Consider the following 22,475-nt stretch of genomic DNA (forward strand, 5'->3'; position numbering starts at 1 on the left):
CAAAAATTGTTATTACTTTTATTATTAATGCTAAATTAAATCCTGTTGATCTATATTAGATTCATAAGTTCCAATAAGTTTTGTGATCGTAATTGATTATTGAAATTGTTAAAATTATACAATATTAAAAAATTATTAAGAGTTTTTGCAAAGTTATTTTGAAATTTTTATTAAAAAAATTTTAATTGCAAATCTGTTTACAATAAATAGTTTTATAAAAAAACATAGGTTATTGTTTTAACAATTGATTGCAAAATATTAAATCATTGTTTATATAAGTTAATAATTAATATTAAATAATTTACAATAAAATTTTGTAATTTAACTGGTTTAACATTAAATCCACTGGGATGATAATAGAAAAAAAAAATGAAAAAGAAGAAAAATTTGAAGAAAAATTTGAACAATTCAAGAGATTGATTAGATTTTGTAATTTTTAAATCTCCTAAAACATTTCTTTTTATAAATTAGAACAATAATTAGAACCAAACTACTAAAAGAATGCATCAAGCAGTTTTTCTTTGTAACTTTCAAATAAAAATGTACAAAATTCAATTTTAAAATATCTAGATAATAGATTTTAGAAAATCAATAAGTATATAACAAAAAATATATATGTAGTATATTAATAATATTTTTTGAGATATAAATTGGAGGCCCTACCAAATTTTTAATTAATCTAGAATTTTCGTTAATCTATTTATATTATTATATTTTTACGAATTATTTTTATACTAATATATAATAATAATCATAAATATATTACTTATTACTAATTAGTACATTGATTTGAGTTTTTAGCAAGAACTTGATTAAATACAAAATACAATATGATTCTTGTAAAAAAGTAAATTATTCGAAATGCAATAATTTATTTAATGTGTCAAATATAGAATCCTGCTAGAATTTGTGACATTACATTTCGAATTTATTTAATAAGAGTTATTATCAAAATTTTATATTTATATTTACTTCTATTATTTAGAATTCTGATAGTTTTCCATTTTCATAACGAAATTTATTTATAAAACAAAAAATTCTATGAAACATTACAAAATTTAACAAAAATTTTGCAATATTTTAGTGTAAAAATCGAACTTCTGTTTTAATATCAAACTTTTTGGAACATAATTGCGTATATCATTAAAAGTAAATCTTTAAAATTATATGAAATGTTTACAATTTAAAGAATCTAACGTTTTGGAAGTTATGATATATGATAAAAATGAATAATTAATTTTATAAAAATGATTTTAGTATATATTTTGTTATATAATTAAATAAATATTTATTTTTTTGTTGTAATAAATTTTTATGTTTCGTTAAATATTTTAGAAATTTCATCTTTTTCCTCATTTAAAAAAAAGATGTTAAAATATTTTCGATTTAATTATATTAAGGTTAATTCAACATACTATTTTTTATATAACGTATATATATATTTAAAATAATATTTAATAATGTTAAATATATGAAAACATAATGAAATAATATTGTATTTAATATGTTGATTAAAACTTAATTTCCATTTATATAAAATATAATTCATTATTGTTTTGAATTTCAATAATTTGCATAGAGAACTATGCAAATAAGTATTTGTAATATGGAGAATTTTAAATTTTAAAATAAATTAAATAATTTTAGTTGTTAATTACATTTAATTAAATTCTTTATTTTTTAATATAAAACAAAGAAAAATTTAAGCATGAATTCTATTAATTAAAAGTAAATCTGAATTTTTAATTTCAATTATTAGTATAAATAATGTAATTAATTAGTAGTTTTGAAATTGTTAATGAATTATAAAAAATATAAATGTAGTTTGTAAAAATATTCTGGTTATTTAATTAACATAAAATATTTTTTTTTTATGGGTTTTTGTTATTGCAATTAGTTTTCATTTTTTTTTTCCTTTTTTTAACATGTTTTATTTTTTTTTACATATATTCCACATTATTAATTGACAATCATTAATAATATTTCTTATCCTAGATAAAGTCATCTTCTTATATTCCCTGATTGATCTAAATGTATTGTTCTTTCGACACGTACAGAAACTTTTTCGACAACAATTTGTGAAATACTAACAGCATCTGGATCTGTTATTTTATTACTATTATTAATATTTGTTGTATATTTTGTTATATGTAAATCATTTTCATCGTTATTTATATCAGAATTTCCTTGTTCTGATGAATCTTGACTACGTTGCTGATCATATGAAAAATTTGATCTTTGTAAACTTTTTTCTGATATATCATCAAATGCTGGGGGCGGTGTTGATGAACATGATGGTGCTGAATTTGCTGAATTACTATATCTTGAATTGGGCGGAATTCTTATTGTATTTTTATGCATTATTAATGATGTACCACCACTATTATTATTATTACCTCCATTAATACCTCCAATATTACTACGTTCACCAGAAATACCACCACCAATACCGCTACCACTACTACTGCCACCACCACCGCCGCCGCCACCACCACCACCTACGCCACCTGTACCACTTATTTGACCTTGATGATGATAATAAGGATGATATGATTGTGAACTAGTTGATGGTGTTGAATATACTCCGCTTGTTGATTGTTCAACTTGTTTTTGATTTTGATTATATTTTGATAAGCTTTTACGTTTTGATGGTGATTGTTTTAATGGATATGGAATTTTTTTGAATACAGTTTTTGCCATAAAATTTTGAAAACGTTGAGCATAAAATGATGGTCGGCATACTGATACTGTATCACCATCATGTATAATACTTTTAAATGTATGTTCTAATTTTTTAATTAGACGATATGATTGTAAAATATCAATAATACCAATAAATAATAATAAACGTTCACCCTTTTCATTACGTGCTGGTATACCACCAATTGGTACATCATCATCTTCATCATTTGGTTCAGATTCAGCTTGTATACTCTCCATTGCTGTTGAATGTGCAACTAAACGTTGCCTATTAAATGATTTATATATTGAACTATTACGATTTATTCCACGATTTTGTTTATGTGCATGACGATCAGCAGCTGCTGCAGCAGCAGCAGCTGCCTCTTCTTGTTGTTCCATCATGAATTGATCAGCTTCTGGAGCATCATCTAATTCAGCTCGATCAAATTTTGCATTTGTTTGCAATCTAATTGTTCGAGATCTTTGATCAGATTTCTCTTTTGAAGCTGTTTCTAAATTATGTATACCAAGTAGTAAAGAATAATCCATTATTTGAAATGATTCTAAAACAGTACAATCTCTTTGTATGGTTTTCATTAAAGCGGCATATGTATCTGCTTCTAAATAAATACCATCCGGATGATGTTCCATAAAATCTATATTAAATTTTAAAATTATTCGGAAAAAAGTTAATTAAAAACTATTAATCAAAATTGTGTTCTTTCTAATATTTTGTTATTTTAATATAAATTATTTAAATAAATAGTGGATAAATTCAGATTTTCTTTTGAATTTGAAAATTCACTTGCAATATTGAAGTGAAAGAAGAGATCCAACACACTTGAACAAAAGTTTTGAGAATTTTAATAACCGAATTTTCAGTGCATTTTTAAAATTTTGTTACTCATTGTAGTGAACTTTATATTTTTAATGAGGCCTGTCGTAATTAATCGCCGACAAATAACAAAATATTATAAAAGAACTTTAAAATTAAAATTTTTTTATTAGATTTGTGAATATGACACTGCCATTCTTGTGATTGTGACTGCTTTTTTAATAAACTCCCGGAGCCTTCAACGAAAAAGGACCTTGAATATAAATAAGTGAAAGCAGCTTAAAATAAATTGAAAACCATTTGCATTGAAAATCGTGTCCATTTAATACTGAAAACTATTGATTGGAATGAATTATAGAAAATCATACAAATGGTCTATGGAGACAAATGTGCCAGAACAAACTAGTTAATTTTGTTGGACTCGACTGTTCGTGGACTTCATATTCACACAATCTAAACATTTGAAATAAGAAAAAAAATTATACAAAATTTATATGAAAAATTTTTTACTCACCTAAATCTTTATATGTTGGTGATTCTTTTTTTCTTTCCTGTTTTGATGCTTTCCTTTTAAATGTTGATCCTTTTAAATCATATTTTAAATGCATTTTAACACATGATGGTAATAAATTATTCATAGCAACTAAACGTACATTTTTACTATTACATTGAAAACAATATAAACCAAAAAATTTTGGTAATAATGTTCTTGGATTTTGATTTAAATTCATATAATAACCAGGTAATAATTTTTGTAAAAATTCACCTTCTTTATGTTGTACAGTTTTTATTATAAATTCATCATCATCAGTTAAATAAAATATTGAACCGGATGCACCAGGATTTGATAATTCACGTAATGGTGATAAACACATTGATATCATAAAATCATCTGGTTGTATACCAAATAAATCTCTAAAATAACGGAATGCAATTGGTGCATAAATTTTAAATCTAAAATCACTATAATGATGTGCTGGTGTTATACTTGAACCATCTGGTGGAAATGATATTGTTTCAATTTCACAAAAATCATTCATTAATAGATCACGTTTTGGTTTTGATGCTAAACTACCAACAGTATGTTGTATACCTAATTGTATTGAACCCATAATATGTGATGTTTGAATTTTTTTATATGTTATTTCACCAGCTTGTGTAACACGACGATGTCCTAATTTTTTTTCTTTTTCATGACGTCCTCTTTCATTATGTATTAATGTTGTACTAGCATTTGCTAATTGATTATTATTACCACCAATTAAATTATTACCATCATTAAAATTAGTACCTCCTCTATTTGGAATATTTATAATATTATCACCAGTTCCACTATTACGATTACTATTGTTAGTGCTAACACCGCTACCACCTCCACCACCATCATCATTATTATCATCATCTGTATTAGAACTTAATCTATTAATTGTTATTGGTTTTATATTATATTTTTGTTTTGGATCATCAGAATCAATTGATTCAGTGATTTCATCAATATCTTTTAATATTGTTGTTGTCATTGCTGGCGGTAATAATGATAATTTTTTATTCGTCTTATTATTATGATAAGTTGTTGGTTCTAATTCAATTGTATCACAATCACCGGAAGCCATTTTGTTTTTTTTTTTTTTTCTTTAATATTATTTTGTATAATTTGTTTTAAATATTTTTAAATGTAAATATTGTTGAACATAAGAAAGAAATTTTTGTTCTTCTTTTACTTTATCTTACTGTTTTGTTACTGTTACTTTTTACTGTTTTGTTACTGTTTCTTCCTCTCTTCTATTGTAAATTCCAAAAATTTTGTTAATTTTTTCAGTTGTAAATAATTATAGGAACTGAATTTGGTTTATTTTTTTGTCGTTGTCCTGCTCTTTTTTTTTATTATTATTCGATTTTGTTTTCGTTCTTTCCTTTTCTTTTGTATATTTTTCTTTGTTCTTTATTTTATAATATTCGGCAATCCAATTTCTTTTTGTAGTTATTTTTAATTACTTTTAATATTTTTTTTTTTGCAAATTCTTATTTCTATTTTTGTAGATTATTTTTTTTTTTTTGTGTTATACAGATTCATATGAGTATCACGTTGCTTGCCTATTTTGTTTTTTATTTTATTTATTTGTTTTTTTTTTATTTTTTAATTTTTACATTAATTTAGTATGATACATACATTTTTTTTAAGGAAGCCTGTAAGGATATTCAATATTTTATTATATTTTTATTATAATTGAATAAGAATTTTAAATATGTATATGTATATATATAAAATATAAAAAAAAAGAAAGGTCAAAAATTTATGAATTGTTATATTTATAATTTTGTATTTAAATATATAAGATTATAATATTATATAAGCATAATATGAAAATAATAATAGTTTATGACGTCACGAGTAAATAATATTGAATCAATAATAGTAGAGTATAAGAAGTACTAAATAATATTTGTTATACGCATTTTGAAATTCCGAAATGAACAAAAAAAAAAACACAATTTTCCTATCAAATTATGGGTTTATTTTTAAATATTAGAAAATAATTCGGTCATTGCTATTCTCATTTATTCTTTTTATAAATTTTTAGTTTTTTTAACATTTTTAATTGACTAAATTCAAATTATGAGAAAAAAATTTTATTCATAATTTAACGACGACCTTATAATTATTATAATTTAATGCTATAATAAAAAAAAAATACGGGAAAATTTCGAAAGTTTATTTTTCAAAAAAATTTTTTATTTGTTTTTTTTTCTTAATAATTTTAATTTTTAAATTAAATTTTATTTAAAAAAAATTTTGAGTAAAATTATAATGAAAAAAAAAATTAAATTTATAGGAAGGGGGGATAAGGACCCAAAAATTATTATTAACAAATATTAATTATAATTTTAATTAAAAAAAAAAAACAAAAAAAAACGTAAAAGAAAGATAATGTATTTTACTAAGCCAGGTCAAAAACTGTAATTTTCTAATGGTAACACTATCGAAAAAAAAAAATTATTTCTTTTTTTTAAATAAAACTATTATATTTTTTATTATTTCAATTATATTTTTTGATAGTTAATTGATTCTTTGGCAATAAATTGAAAAGCTGTCCAAGTCAGATTAATTAAAAAATAAAATGAGGCATTGCCATATTAAAATTCCAAATGATTGCTCCACAACCAAATCATAATTCAACAAAATCGATTTAAATTTGAACAGTTTGTAGTTGTTCAAATTAAATTTAGAAAAATTATCTTCGAAAGTTTTGGTCAAATTATTGGGCTTTTTTTTTTCTTTAGGAAAATTTCATACAATTCAAATTTGGTTTGAAAAAAAAGTAATAAACACCCATATTTTGTTAGTCGCATCACTGGAGGTGATGGGATATTATTAAAAAGAATTTAGTTTTTTTCTTTTTTTTGAAAAGAATTTCGAATTTAGAATTTATTTTTTCAGATTACAAAATTTTTTAATGCCAAACCATCACATCAAATGATGCGACTAACAGAATATTGGTGATAATCTAGTATGAAATGAACATTCTACACTACTCAAAATATGAAATTATTAAATAAAAAAATTTAACTAAATTTTTCCGAAAATGAAATATTCCGATTCTGATTTTGAACAGTTTGATTTATTGCCACAGAATTACAAAAAAAAAAAAAAAACTTTAGAAAATAAAGTCATTGCTCTTAAAAATAATTGAAATTTAATTAATACTTAAAATGTTTTAATATTAATAAAGGAAATTAATATAATTATGTATACTAGAAATTCGAGTTATTTTGGAAATTTAAATAATTTAAATTAATTTTTTTTTAAATTTAATTCATTAATACCTAAAATATTTTCTTAACTTTGTGCAATATTATAAATAAGAAATTCTTTAGTAACTTTCTTCATTCGAAATAATTTTTTCAAATATCTATTTAAGAAATTCCCGATAAAAATTTTAATTTTCATTTTTTTATATTTATTCATTTAATAATTCCAAAATGGCGATAAGAAACTGATCTTTCACTTGGTTTGCATGTCTAGATATGTACAATCTCAGATTTTTACTTTCAGGCGCTCTCAATTGTTGTATACTCTCTAAAAATGTCATAAAGAAAAAATTTCTCAATTTAAAATTAAAATTTATTGAAAATTGACAAATAATGATTAAATTTTAAGAGAAATTATTTGTCAAAAATGTTCTTTTATTTGTTAAAATTGACAGTTCTCTCTCAGCAATGTAATTTAAATAATCAAATTTTTACAATCGAAAAAAATTTTAATATTGTAAATTAAAATTTTTTTTTTTTTTATGAAAATTTTTTTTTGAAATATTTCATTTATACTTATGATTCACCTAAAATTTTCATTATTGAATTCGCGGATTCAGTGAATTTCTAACATTTAGAATTTTTTTTAATTAAGTATAATTTAAATATACAAAATTTCATTGAGTATTTGAAATGTTTAATTTAATTTATTAAAAATTATAATTCTAAAAATTATTCAAATCACAAAAATATTTTTGAAAAATTCAACAATGTTTTTTTATTTTTTTTTATATACAATGCTAAATAAATGAGATCATTCGTACAACTGCTTATGTACAACTGAGTATGTGAGTACAAAAACAAAAAAGTTACTTAGTTTCTTTCTCTCTTCAATAAAAATTTTTTTTAAGCAATAACCTTTTTTTTTTTATAATATTGCACAAGTTATTTTTTTTTTGATGATTCAATTTTATTTTTCATATTATACTTAAAAAATACAACAAAAATTATAAACAATTAAAAAGAGAAAAACAAAACGCCCATGATTTTTTTTTTTGTTTTGCATAACGAATCCGAAAAAATTATTATTTTGATTTTATGGACATACAAATTGATTTTTTAAATTTTCTATTTAAAAAATCAATTTGTATGTATGACTTGCAACGCAAAAATTTACAATATTTTTTTTTATTTTAATGTAAAATAATTAAAAAATTGGTTTAAAATTAAATTTTTTCGATTTTTGAAGCACGCCTGCCGAATCGATTAAAATCTACATTCGAGAACAATCGAAGCTTAAATGCTTCATAATAGAGTAAGTAAAATATTTTCCACACTCTTTAATTGTTAAAATTACACTCTTTACACTCTTCAATTATTTAATTAAAACGTAAATTAAAAAACAATTATATTGCAATTGCATTAACAAAAAAAACAAAAATATCCCCGATTATTATTAATTCAACAACTTGCTACCCGATTGTTATTAAAATCATTTAAAGTAAAAAGTTATAATGCACAATCGTTAACTATTGTGCTATTTACGATCGAAGTAAAAAAACGTTCCGTTTAACTCATTAAAATGCTAAAGATCAACTTTTAATTATTTTTTTTTATTTTATAAATCGATTTTTTTATTTCGATTTTTTTTTATGTATAATAAATTTAAATAAACTTAGTATGGGCGTTTATAATATAAAAATTTATAAAAAAAACTGCAAGGGCTACAGCTTTATGAGATTTACAAATAATTGAAATTTCAAAATTTTTCCCATTTTATTTATTATTTATTTTATTAATTTAAATTGTAAAAAATTTTTGGTTATCAATTTGAACTTTATTAGAGTGTAGTATAATCTAATCTTAATTTTTTTTTGGAAAATATTTCAAATTCCATTTATAGAGTAGAGAATTATTAAATTTTTATGTTAACAATCTTATTTCTTAAAAATATATGAAATAAAATAATTTAATTTTAAACCAATTTTTAAAATACATACATATCTACAAATTATATACATTTAATCTCCTTTTATTAAATATTGTGAATTATAAAATATACTTATATTTAAGTTTTTATATTTTTATAATTATTAATTTATTCGTAATAGAATAATACATACTATATATTTGAGAGAATGAACGAACGGTCTATTATTTTAAAAAAAAAAAAATTAATAGAAAAAATCGATTACAAAAAAAAAAATAAAATCGATTAAATTTTTGTTTATATAAAAAAGAATCGAATTTTAGAAAAATTTATTCAATATTAATGAATCGAAATTTTGTACTAATTTGAAAATATAATAAAAAATGTCTGACTTTTAGATTCGCTGCAAAAAAAAAACATTAACTTTTTTTTTTAATTTCGAATATGTATTTGAAATTTAAAGCCAAAAATTTTCATAAATAAATGTCAAACCAGTGAAATTAATTGTCATATTTACAAAAAATATTCAATTTAGCAAATGTCAATAATATCAAATAAATGTAAATTGTGACAAATAATGTCAAGCATGACAATAAATGTCAAATATGATAAACGTCATCAAATTACATCAAATTTCAGTGGTTTTCAAAATAACGGTAAATAATTATCAACAAATCTCATTTGCAACAGATGTTAAGCATGACATCTGAATGTCATTCTGTGAAAATTTGATAAGAAAATTGTCAAATACATATTCGAAATTAGAGAAACATAACATTTTTTTTTTTAATTTATATATAAAAAACAAAAAACTATACTTATTTAAACTAAATTATATTTATAATTTTAATAAAGGACAAAATTTAAAAAAAAAAAAATTTAATTAAAGCAATGACCAAACTATATAACCATAATCATAGAATTTTCATAATATAAAATTAAAAATGCAAAAAACAATAATATTTCTTTTAAAGAATAAATGAAATTTTATTGAAATTATTTTTTCCTAAATAATCTGTTCATCAAAAAACAAAAAAAAAAAATGGCAGAATGGATTAAATTAAGGGAAGAAAACTATGACGTTTCATTGATAATTTTTTTTTTATTTTATTTACATTTCATTTTTTTTTTTTGAAGTAAAACAATAACACTATTCAAAACTCCTATTGATCCTATACATTAATGACATAAACAAAAAAAAAAAAAACGAAACTCATGATGTCATAAACATTTTTAAGAATTTTTTAATTTTCGATGTCAACACTCTACTTTTGAGAGTAAAATATTTTTTTTTTTTTATAAAATAAAAATAAATGCAAATTATACTTAATTGTTAACTTATAAATATTCTCTTTTTATTTATTTTTTTCAAATATTTAATATTTATATTAAAAAATTTTTTTATATTAATTAAAAAATATATTTATATTTTTCTTTTTTCTAAAAATATTTTTGACCTTCTTAATTATACATATTTTTTCTTTTTAGTTTTTACTGTAATTGTATATTGTGCGTTATTATTTGTTTTGACATACACGCATAATATTTTTGACAATTATAATATTGAATATCCTTATCCATTTATATATATATATATTTCAACTTTAATTCACGAAAAAATTATTTTTTTAATAAATTTTAAAATATTTAAATAATTAAAATAAAATTTTAATTTATTAATTTATTCAAAGCACTTCTCTTATTCTTAAAATCAAAAATTTTTATATTTTAAAAAAAAAAATTAATAAAATGATTTTATTTTCAAAAAAAATATATATAATAAATAATTTAATTTAATTAATAAAATTAAAAAAAAAACAAATAAATTATTTTCATAATTTTTATTTTTTTAATTAATAAACTTTTTATTCAACGATAAACTGTAACTATACTCGTTTTATATATAAATCGTATTTACCGTTCCAAAAAAAAAAAAAACAACAACAACCACGTATATAATATGACTTAAATCAGTCTGTCAAAGTATGACTCTTTAATTATTAATTTTAAAAATGTAACAATAATCCGACAAGAAAAAAAGCAGCAGAGAAACTCAACTCTAATATTGCTTATATGAAAATATTATTACTTTTAAAAATCAAACATTTTAAACAAAAAAACAAAATTTACTTTATATATACACTATTTATAATTGGTATTATATATATATATATATATACGTATTATATACTAGAGAGAGTATATAATTCTGTATATAGATTACAAAGAATTAGAAAAATAACCAAAAAAAAACTAAAAAAGAGAAAAAAAGCAAAAACAATAATTACGAATTTTTCTATTATTATATTGGATGACACGATTTGATGTTTAAACGTGGAAAACAATCGAACTAATAGGTATATCGTATATATAATATGCATGTGTTTGTATATAGTATACAACATAATATACAAATTATAATAAGCATTCATTTAGTATAATATTAGAAAAAGGGAAAATATTATATCTACTCACTTACTTAAAACTATATGGACAAAAAAAAAAATAAATTTCCACGGTCAATTTTAATTTTTCGATAAAAATATATATTTGTTGTATGTATATGTATAATACCGTATAGAAGGTATACATTTTTACATTAAGTAAGTAAGTAACGGGTGATTAATTTCTCGGCAAAAATCAAATTTTCATATTTTTTCATATTTTTGGCATTTTCTCGCACAATTCATTGCAAATGTCAGTGTCTCTGTCAAAAATGACTTAATTAATTTAGTCATTCCATCATAAAAAGACTGGCGCCCGAACAGATACTCTCAAATTATTAAAATTTTTTTAAATATTCATTAAAAAATGTTTTCAATAGAAAGGCGTTTAGTTAACATTTTAGAATGGCCAATTTGTCAAGATTATTCGATTTGATTTTGGGGGTATTTGAAATATTTTGTTTACATAAACAATCTGGCAACAATTAAATAAACAATTAGTATTAAACGTGCTATTAGAGAAGTTCCTCATATGGAACGTTTTTTTTTGCTTTTAGGAATTTTCGTATTATTAGTGTAATCCGCGAAAAATGTTTTTCAAAACTGAATTGCTTATTAATTAAATAATAAAAATTACAAGTGAATTTGAACTTTTTTTTTGCTTCAAACACTTGAAAAATCACCCATTAAACATATTTGTCACTCAAATCACACATATTTGTACATATATATGTGTTTAGAGTGTTACGTAAATAGGCAATTCTATATTTCTGTTCTTAGTTAAAAGTCGACAAACACATTCACTCACAACATTTATATTTCATTTGGTTATCGTTTTTAATCTAATTATTTGCCAAGTATATATAGTAAAATAGATAATAATAATAAAAAAATAACAAAATAACACTAACTATAATTCTTATTTATATTCGAAAACTTATAAAAATTATTTTTTACTCTTTATATTTATCAAAAATTGCACAAAAAATAATAACTACTTATTTATTTTTGTTTTATAATAAATTAAATAAATAATTAATGATAAAAAAAAAATGTAAGTTATATAACAAGTAAATTAGAAAAATAAGACACTTTTTAATTTTAATTCTCGAGTTCTATCCAACTTTTCGTTTGTCTTATAACTACAATTATTTTATTAAGCGTTTCTTCTTTTTATAAAACTGGAAAGCAAATAAGAGTACAGTGAGAGAAAAAGAAAGGTAGAATTAATATTTAAAATAAATAAGTATATTACTAGTCTTCATTAATGTGGAAAAACATGCTATCAACTATGGTAGTAAAAAATGTAAACAGTTGCCAACATTTTTGTAAAACTGTTGCAGAAATTTTGTAAAATTATTGAATGCAAAAGCTACTGTCGCAATACTATTGTAGTTCATTACCGAAAACTGTACATCGTAGAAATACCGTATTTATGCTTCAATGAAGACAGACAGATACTTGACATAATTTATGAATTAAAATTATATCAAACGATTAATTAAAAATCAACGCAATTTCATCCAATAGTTTTGGAATATAAATTAAAATTAAATTTTAAATTTGGCACCCATCTTAAATTTGTTCAAACCATGGGTGTCTACCGTAAAACGCCGATCTTATGTCAAATTGATTTATTCAGTAATTAACCAAGTATTGCCGAATAAATCAAGTTGACATTAAGATCTGCATTTTGATGGAACCCCTTACTTAGTTTAATTTTGCTTCAGCATTGAAATTGAAAATTACCCATATTTTTTTTTTTTGTCTCTCAGTGTAACAATAATTATAATAATAATAATAACTCTCACAACAAACGATAAGAATTATTAAAAAAAAAAAAATTAAGATGTTAAATAGAGAAAAAGTAACAAAATTGAAGTGAATAATTTTTTTTTTTTATATTAAAACTAAATTTTCATTTCCCTCTAAAAAAAAAAAAACAAAAACAAATGAGTGAGAATGATGAATTGTTTGTTCATTTGTATGTGTAATGTAGAGTATAGAAAATAATGAATATCATCTCTTTATTTTTTTTATAAAAATATCAAAATAATTGTATAACGAGACTAAAATTAATTTATAAGTACAATGTTGAATTTTTTTTTTATTCATATCACATCATAAATATATTTCCTAAACTATTAATATAAATTTTATGTATAAATAAAAAGTTGTATGTAAATATATATGTGTGTTTGAATGTATAAAATAAAATTAGAAAAAATATTAAATAAGTATATTTATTATCATTATTATTTTTCAAATAAAAAGAAAAATCGGACGAACGGCAGTGGTAAGTAAAAAATTTAAAAATTAGTAACAGTGAAACTTCCTTTGAAAAAAATTTTTTATTAGTAATTGATATTAAAAATATTATGACAATAGCGGTAAATTCTCTTTCTCTTCTCTCTCTCACACAACTCTCTGACAATATAATTCAATGACAGAAAAATTATTTTCATAATAATAAATATTTTTCAATTTATTCAATTCAAATTTTCACAATAGGAATTCTTGGTTGTTTGGCTTCCAATCTCTAAAATCAAAGTTGTCAAAATCGCTAATATTAATACACAAAATTAACATTTATAAATTAAATAATATATTAGGAGTGCATCTGAATAAAAATTATTAATGCAAACATCTATTTGACTCTGAAAACTGATGAGTTTTAATGCATTTCTAATAAGACTAACATTTTTATGAATACACTTTTAAAAGCCCAATAAACAATAAGTTTATTATTGAAATTTATATATGTATAATACACGGCACAGTGTCTTTCCATGAAATTGACATTTTATCAATTTAAACTTGAATAATAATTAAATAAATACAAAATACAAATTAAATTGAAATTAAAATTAATTTATTAATAAACTTATTAGAAATAAAATAGTTTTACTGTTTACTAAATGAAAATAAACTATAGTATACTTAAAATATACGTTCATACATATTTGTATGAAAAATAGTCAAATATACACTCACATAAATAATTTATACATAATTTTGTAATAAATTTGACATTGATATTAAAATGGATTTTTTATTGTTTTATCATAATTATTATACATACATATTTACATTTATGAATATATATATTTCAATTTATTTCATAAACGATAGTAGATTGTTGAATTTTTTAATATATGATTCATAATAATAACAATAATAATGATAACAGTAGTAATAATAATAATTATTATGATAGGAATATAATAATTATTATATGAAAAATGAGTATATTTTGAGAGGCGTGTGTGAGAGAGTACTTATAATGTTAATTAAAATGAGTACCTATATATAGTTTCTAATTAAAAATATAAATATAATAATAATCATTTTAATATGACAAACCAATTAAAGTAGAAATGAGAGAAAAGAAGAAAAACAAAATCTTAATAAAATGCGGAAGAATTCTTTTAAGAAAAAAAAAATTCTTTTGAATTTCATTTATAAAACTGTCATTTTCTAATGTCATTTAAAAGTTTCTGCCTATTATAAGTAAAAATATAATACATAATATATTTATTTAGTATAACACGATATTTTAAATGAATTAAGTATTTGTTAACTAAAAATTTTTAAATAACGCCAAAATATTTAATGTGAAAAAAAATATTCAACAAATTAATTGTTGCTCTCATTTATTTATTTTACGATAATTTCAATCACGACACTATGACGTCATTAACTATTATTAATAATCAACATATAATTGTTTTCTATTGAAAATTTTAATGTAAAACTTGTTCGTTAAATAATTAATTAAATTAAAAAAATTATTTTAAAAGTTCAGTTTAATTGAAAAGAAATAATAAATGATAAGATAATTTTTGAAAATAATTAATCGGATGATTTTGAATGTCAATTTTTTTTTTGTTTCAAAAAAAAAAAATATTAAGATTAATAAGTAAATAAGTAATTATTATTTCAAATATAAAAAAAAAAATAATTTTCCTGCTCAACAAGCTCAACTAATTTTGCTCACTCATTCACTCATTTTATTTTTCTTTCTATTCTTTTTTGTTTTATGTAATAACTTAAATAATTTCCAGTTCTCTCAAATCTCTGCTTTATTTTTTATGTTTACTCTTTCTCTCTGTTTTTTTTCTAATTTTTATTAATTTTTATTTTTTTTTTTAATTCTATAAATGCTGCGAGAATACCCGTGTAAAATACGTATGCAATATCATCAGATGACGTTTATGAACTAAACTAATAATAAGAATTGAAAAAATTGTAACTATGTACTTTGTTTTTTTTTTTTAACTAAATAAAACCGCGATGACGGTAATATAAAAAAAAATATTAGTAAATATAAAATTAGGCACAAATATGAGTTTTTTTTGGTTGTGTTTTGTTTTGCTTTTATTTTGTTTCTCTTCAAACGGAGGATAAATATGAACTAAAAATGAGAGTGCAAAAAAAAAAAATACTTATGTTGATCCAATCAATTGTAAGTAACCCTTTTTTTTCATATTTACTTAATTTTATAATAAAAACGAGTAGTTACATAAGTATTTGATAAATATGAGTGATTCTCTTAACAGGTAGACCGGTACTCACTATCCCGCCATTAGAAAGAAATTTTCTCTAATGCGACTATTTTTTCAGACTCAGATTCAGATATATTCTTAAAAAGTAAAATCTAGAACATAACATTTGCATTCCATTTACATATTCAAATTACTCATATGTCTAGTTTGTAAATGGTAAGCGGTCTTATTCGGTATATGCGTAAGACATAACCTTATTTTTATTGTTCAAATGTCAATTTAATAAAAAATGACATTTCAAATATTATAATTACATGTCAAAATAAAATCGAAAATATATGATAAATCTGTTGTAAATGTGAAATAATATTTTCACCTAACGGAAAACTATAACGTAACGTAACTGAATGGATTCTTTACGCATTTGTTCGTTAGTGAATTTGTGCTCAGTTTCAGCTACTCATGAGTACTGCGAACATGTAAATGAAACACAAATAATGACACAACAGTGAATTTTCGATTTCACAATTTCACTTAATTTTTCATGATAACAAAACAGTTGGAATTTTTAGTGTTGCCTATATTCAAAATAAAATTATACCACACTGATACTTAATAAATAACATTCATTGACTGAATTATGTGGCAAATATATTAAGTAAGTATCACTTATTTTTAAAAATTTGTAAATATAAAATTCTCATTATTCCTACGTGAATTTTATTATTTTGTTACTATATTAAGTATAAATTTTCCGAGTTGAATCATAAAATTATTGAGTTATCAGATTTTTGATTTTCTTTTGTCGCCTTTGTATAACTAATTGTATTTGATTTGTTATACTTAAAACAATATAACTAACTGATTCTGACGTATTACAATTATTCTCATATTTTATTATCAATAATAAAATTACATACATATACGTTGACGTATTAAAGTACAAAATTTATAATTGTACTGAACGAGTAATATAAGAAATGTTTAGTAGAGAAAGTAAATTTCCAATTCAATTATATTTAGAAAAGAGAAAATTATAAAATTATCATTAAGAGTAAGGTATGATAAAAATAAATCATTTAATTGTTCTAAAAATATAAATTTTAAATTTATAATTTTCTTAAAATAAAATCTAATATTATAGAAATACTCAAAATACAATTTATGTATAATTAGTAACTTAAAGAAAATTTAAAACATGTTATAAAATTAGGCAATTACAGTCACTTTTAAATATTTAGTCTAATTTGAAATATGACGTATGCTTTCAATTTCAGGTGCATGATAGATTTTTACCATTTGGTAATACCATACAAGTGATTGTTTACAGAAAAAGAACCATAAAAATACACTCATAATCTCTAAGTTACTGTTTGCATATAAAACAAAATCTGGGATTTAATATGAGTAAGCTTTGTCTAAACTGCAAATATTAGAACTTTCTATATTCTCATTACATTTACTGTAAGATTTTTAAAAAGTAAAATGATTTTACTTATATATATACTTAATATATTTTAGTATTGGGGGTTAAGGTGTGTAACACATAGCCTCTCGACTCTAATGTCATCCTCACTTACTCGTGGCGCCCCACGTCAAAGCAAACGAGGCTCTGGCAATCCAGTATCTAGGGATAATAACGAGATCATACTGATTGTTGGAGGTTCAAATAGACAGTCTGATCAGCGTAAGGCTGATCTTCCACCTAATGAAAATTAAATTGTCATGGAAGATCACAATATTACTCTGAACCTGAATTAAATTACAAATATGTCAAAATTTTCCTGTACTCGATAATCACATTTCAGACGCATTTTCCTTACATATAATTGTTAGTCCACGAGAATTGCTGACATGGTGACAGATACCCGATTTTTGAAATTTTGTCAAAGAAATAGAGAGTAGAAGTATTAAAGTTAAAAAAAACAAACTTTATACTCATTAACTGCAATATTTCACATAAGTCATATACACACATACATATATACAAATTATATTATTATTAAGAGGTTTTAAAGTAATTAAAAAGTTTACAAAAGAACACTGATTATTTTCTAATAAAGAAAAACCGTACCAATTTCTGATTTAATACAATACTCGTATATACTTATAGGCACATATCAAGTATAAATTGAAAATTTAAAAAAAAAAAATGTTTGTTATTTAATATGTCTACCATATGGCTTCTTTATCATAATAAATGTGTGTATAACAATATGTAGACGTATAACATTTTTCAAGCATAAAATGAAAAGAAAACTATATGAAAAAAAGAATAACTATAATTTTTAAGTTCTTAAACAGAAATCATAATATACAAATATAACCGGAGAGTATAGGCATTTTAGGGATTACCCTTCACAATTAATAGTCTCTCACATACTTAATAATATGCTCACATATGCATATTCACATACACATATATTAGGTAATATAGAATATTATATTGTTGAAGTTTATTGACATAAAAATCTTAAATTTTCATAAAGAATTTATAGGTATAACATTTTAAATCAGTTTGATATTTTTATACTTTGTGCAAAATAAAATATTCTTGCCCCTCTGTTAAAAGAAGAGCATCTGTTAAAATAAGATGATAAAAGATATTAAGAAGAAAAATTAAGGGATGTTAATTGATATGTACACACATTTTTATATATATATATACATACATACTCATGTAGTCGAATAAATTAACATTGCATTAAAATGTCTAAGGATATCAAACCTTATTTTTTGATTACAATGTTTGCAAGTTCTCAGTATAATTTAAATGAGGTTAAAAGCAAAATTTAATCTCAACAAAATTATAAAGAAAAATGTTTGGATGAAAATAAAATGTTCCTGTAATATTAATTTTTTGTTGCCACACATAAATTTATGATTGCTAATATTTGAATTCCATTTGTCTTTAATTTTTTTACCAAATTTTTGGCGATATTCAGTATATGGCGATATTTATTTTCAAATTAGTTCCTTAATGTAAATACAAAAGAATTTACTTGCTTCTTTTGTCAGATTACTTTTTTAAATTTTAATTAACATTCTTGCACTAACGTAAGGGTCCATTTAATATGTGTCACTAACACTCTAATTTATGTAAATTATATAACGAAGTTAAGTATTATATTATTAACTAAGAAATAATTGGTGAGATTTTGTTCTTCTAAATTTAAGAAGACCTGTTTGTGTATAAGAGCTTAATATTTTCTTGCCTAAAATTTTAAATATTATTTCCAATATAAATTAATCTGATAATAAATTACTAAATTATTTAGTAATGTAATATAATACAAATAATTTACTCATTTCTCACATTCATTACTTTGGTATGATTTTACAAAATGAAGAAATTACAATAAATTTCACTATTAAACAACAGAAATTCTCATTTAAAATTTTAGTTATGAAAAAATCCATATTTATTCAGAAAGAAATTTTTCAAAAAACTTGTAAGTATCTACATTACATAATGGCATTTTATATTTAATATCCAAATTTTTCATAATTATTAAATATAAATAATTTACAAAGCCTTTGTAATTAAGGCATATAAAATATAAATTTGATATTATAGGTACATAGATATGTATATATGTATGTTTGGCATCATTTCTAAAACAATAAAAATTCTAAGAAATATGATTTAAGGATTTAAGATGGTAGATAGGTATTTACTATTACCTGACTAACTATATCCATTTTAAATTTATATGGATACAATTAATATTGGAATCGGTAAACAATATTTAATATCCAAAATGCATTCAATATTCCTTCTAACTACATAGTTAGAAATAGGTACATACTTATGGGAATGGCTATCTATCAAAGACATTTTTGTATTACATTATAATAGTTTATAGTACTATCAAATTGATTTTCCAATTAGAATTACATTATTATAGATGTCTACCTCTTTGTAAAAGTAGAGTGGATATTTACATATTTATAATTTAAATATTTTTTCAATTGTAAATAATTTAAATGTGGTTTGGAGTACAATATTTTATTTTACATAATCTTCAATATTTATAATCTTAAAACTTTGTTATTCATAATCAAATTCTAAAATTGAATATTCGATTATATTTGGAAAATACACCCTATCTATAACTAATTACGTATATTGTTAGTTGCCTACTCCTTTTTACCTAATTCATAATATGCTTTACAGTTTTATAATACGGATAAAATCCATTTCGCAATTATTATACAGATAATTATTTTAATATAATGGGCTTGTTAAGACACTATCTTGTATTGTAACAGTGAATGTATGCAAATTTATGGCATAACACACAATTGTTGGCAATATTATTCTCCCTATAATTTACATGTGAATTTTTTAAAATTTTTTCTATAATAAAATAAATTATAGTGCGAATTGTTTTTTAAATATTAAATTTAAAAAAATACTTATAATATAATTAATTAAATACATACATATATGTATATGTAGGTAGCCTAAAAATACTAAAATAAGTAACACAAAACAAATTTTTTTTTTTGTTGCAATTTCCTTAAGAAAAACTAAAAATAAATTTGAAAATTTTTTTTAAAGACTAAAATAATTTTTTTTTTTTGTACATACCTTTAATTTTGGCTTATTATTTCAGCTATAAAATCCATATTTTTTATCCAAATTAATATGATATAAAAAAAATATTGTTAAACATTTATAAAAATTAAATTTTTTTTTTTATTTTAATGTGCTTTTGATGTACGTAAAAATTAATTTGACGTATGATGACGTTCCCCTCTTTTGTTTCTTCTTCTTCGTTTCGAAAATTTCTCGTTTGTCCACACACAGATAAAAAAAAAAGATTTTTAAAGGGAAATTCAAAATTTTATTTTTATTAGAAAATTTTTTTCTTTATTTTAAATAACAAAATCGAATCCCAAGTAATTTCTTGGTTTTTCCAGTTTTTGTTTTTATTTTTTTAATTTTTTAAAATTTAATTTTTAATTTACTTAATTATTTTGTATAGTCAATAATTTTAAATTTCTCCAAAACAGAAAAACAAAAAAAAAAGAACGAGAGAAAGAGAAAAAAATGAATTTATAATGGCCGCAAAAATATCATTCAAAAAATTATTGTACACGTCTATATGTATGTTGAATGCATATACATATATATATATATATATATATATAATATTTTACACATATGTTTGTTATATTTGCATATGTATTTGCTGTTTATAGATTTTTTCTCATATAAAGTATTTTTTTTTTTTTTTGATTTTATAACGCAATTTTCAATTTTTACATTTAAAAATGAAAGAAACACTTGAAAATTGAATTGATTTTTTTTTTTATGAAATGATAAAAAAAATTTCATAAAAAACTAATTATTTTTTTTCTTAACAGTTGTATAGAATATTAAGTGCAATATATTCTTTTTTATTATTAATATTACAAAATTTTTTCTTAAATGAAATGGCAGAAAAGCAGTAGTTCATATCGACATACACATGTAGCCATGTATAATGCATGCATCCATATACAAATGTATGTAAAAAAAAAAAAAGAGAAACTTTTTTTTTTCTTATTTTTTTATACTTTTAAAAAACTTCCACTTTAAATTCTTGTTTATTTCAATTAATTTTTTTTTTTATAAATTTTATTTAGAAAAATTTTTCATTCTATTGGTATAAAAATTTAATTTTCATTTTATTACTTTAGTTTTGAATTTAGAAAAAAAAGTATATGTATGTATGTAATATAAGAGTATAAAGAAAAAAAATCAAAAAATAATCCACGTTGCGATTACCGAATTTTATCGTTATTGACCCAACAACTTTCGACGAATAAAAAAACAAAAAAATTTTAATTTAAAAAACAAAAAAAAAAAAGAGCAGAATATAAAAATAAGAAAAAAAAGGAAACAATATTTTGTTGTTCTTTTCTTTGACGTATAAAACAGAATGAAATAGATAAATATAATAATGTAAGAGAAAAAAAGAGAGAAATAGTAAATGAAAACAAAAAAAATTTCAAAAAAACGTTGTCAAAATTTTTATTATATTGACATTTTTATTTTTCAAAATGTCATGGATGAAATTTATAATTTTTAAAATCGAAAAATGGTTGACACATTCAAAGAGATTCTTTTATTTTTCGATAATTCTAAAAAAAGTTTTCGAAAAAAAAAATTGTGGAAAATATTAATGGAAACCTAATTTTATGCTAAGTAAATAAGAATGTAAAAATTGATTATTACGTTATCAACAATTAGAGAAATAAGGTGAAAATAGCCAATGAGCAATTTTCTGTGGTGAGATGCCAAAATTCATATAAAATACATTATGTACATATATATAAAT

The 22,475-nt window shown here is 21.2% G+C and overlaps 1 protein-coding gene across 1 annotated transcript; it reads right to left on the reverse strand.

The window, feature by feature from the left end:
• Nucleotides 1–1,692: 1,692 nt before the first annotated feature.
• On the reverse strand, nucleotides 1,693–21,942 carry LOC129606943 (phosphatidylinositol 4-phosphate 5-kinase type-1 beta-like). The gene is made up of 3 exons (XM_055517591.1): nucleotides 20,741–21,942; nucleotides 4,032–5,611; nucleotides 1,693–3,338 (listed from the first exon to the last, which is right to left on the reverse strand). The coding sequence occupies exons 2-3, from the start codon at nucleotides 5,128–5,130 to the stop codon at nucleotides 2,002–2,004; spliced, it is 2,436 nt and encodes an 811-aa protein (XP_055373566.1). The 5' UTR covers nucleotides 5,131–5,611; nucleotides 20,741–21,942; the 3' UTR covers nucleotides 1,693–2,001.
• Between the last annotated feature and the right edge of the window lie 533 nt (nucleotides 21,943–22,475).

This window comes from Condylostylus longicornis, unplaced genomic scaffold (assembly GCF_029603195.1).
Source record: "Condylostylus longicornis isolate FDR11 unplaced genomic scaffold, ASM2960319v2 ptg000022l, whole genome shotgun sequence".
In the NCBI taxonomy this organism is placed as follows: Eukaryota; Metazoa; Arthropoda; class Insecta; order Diptera; family Dolichopodidae; genus Condylostylus; species Condylostylus longicornis.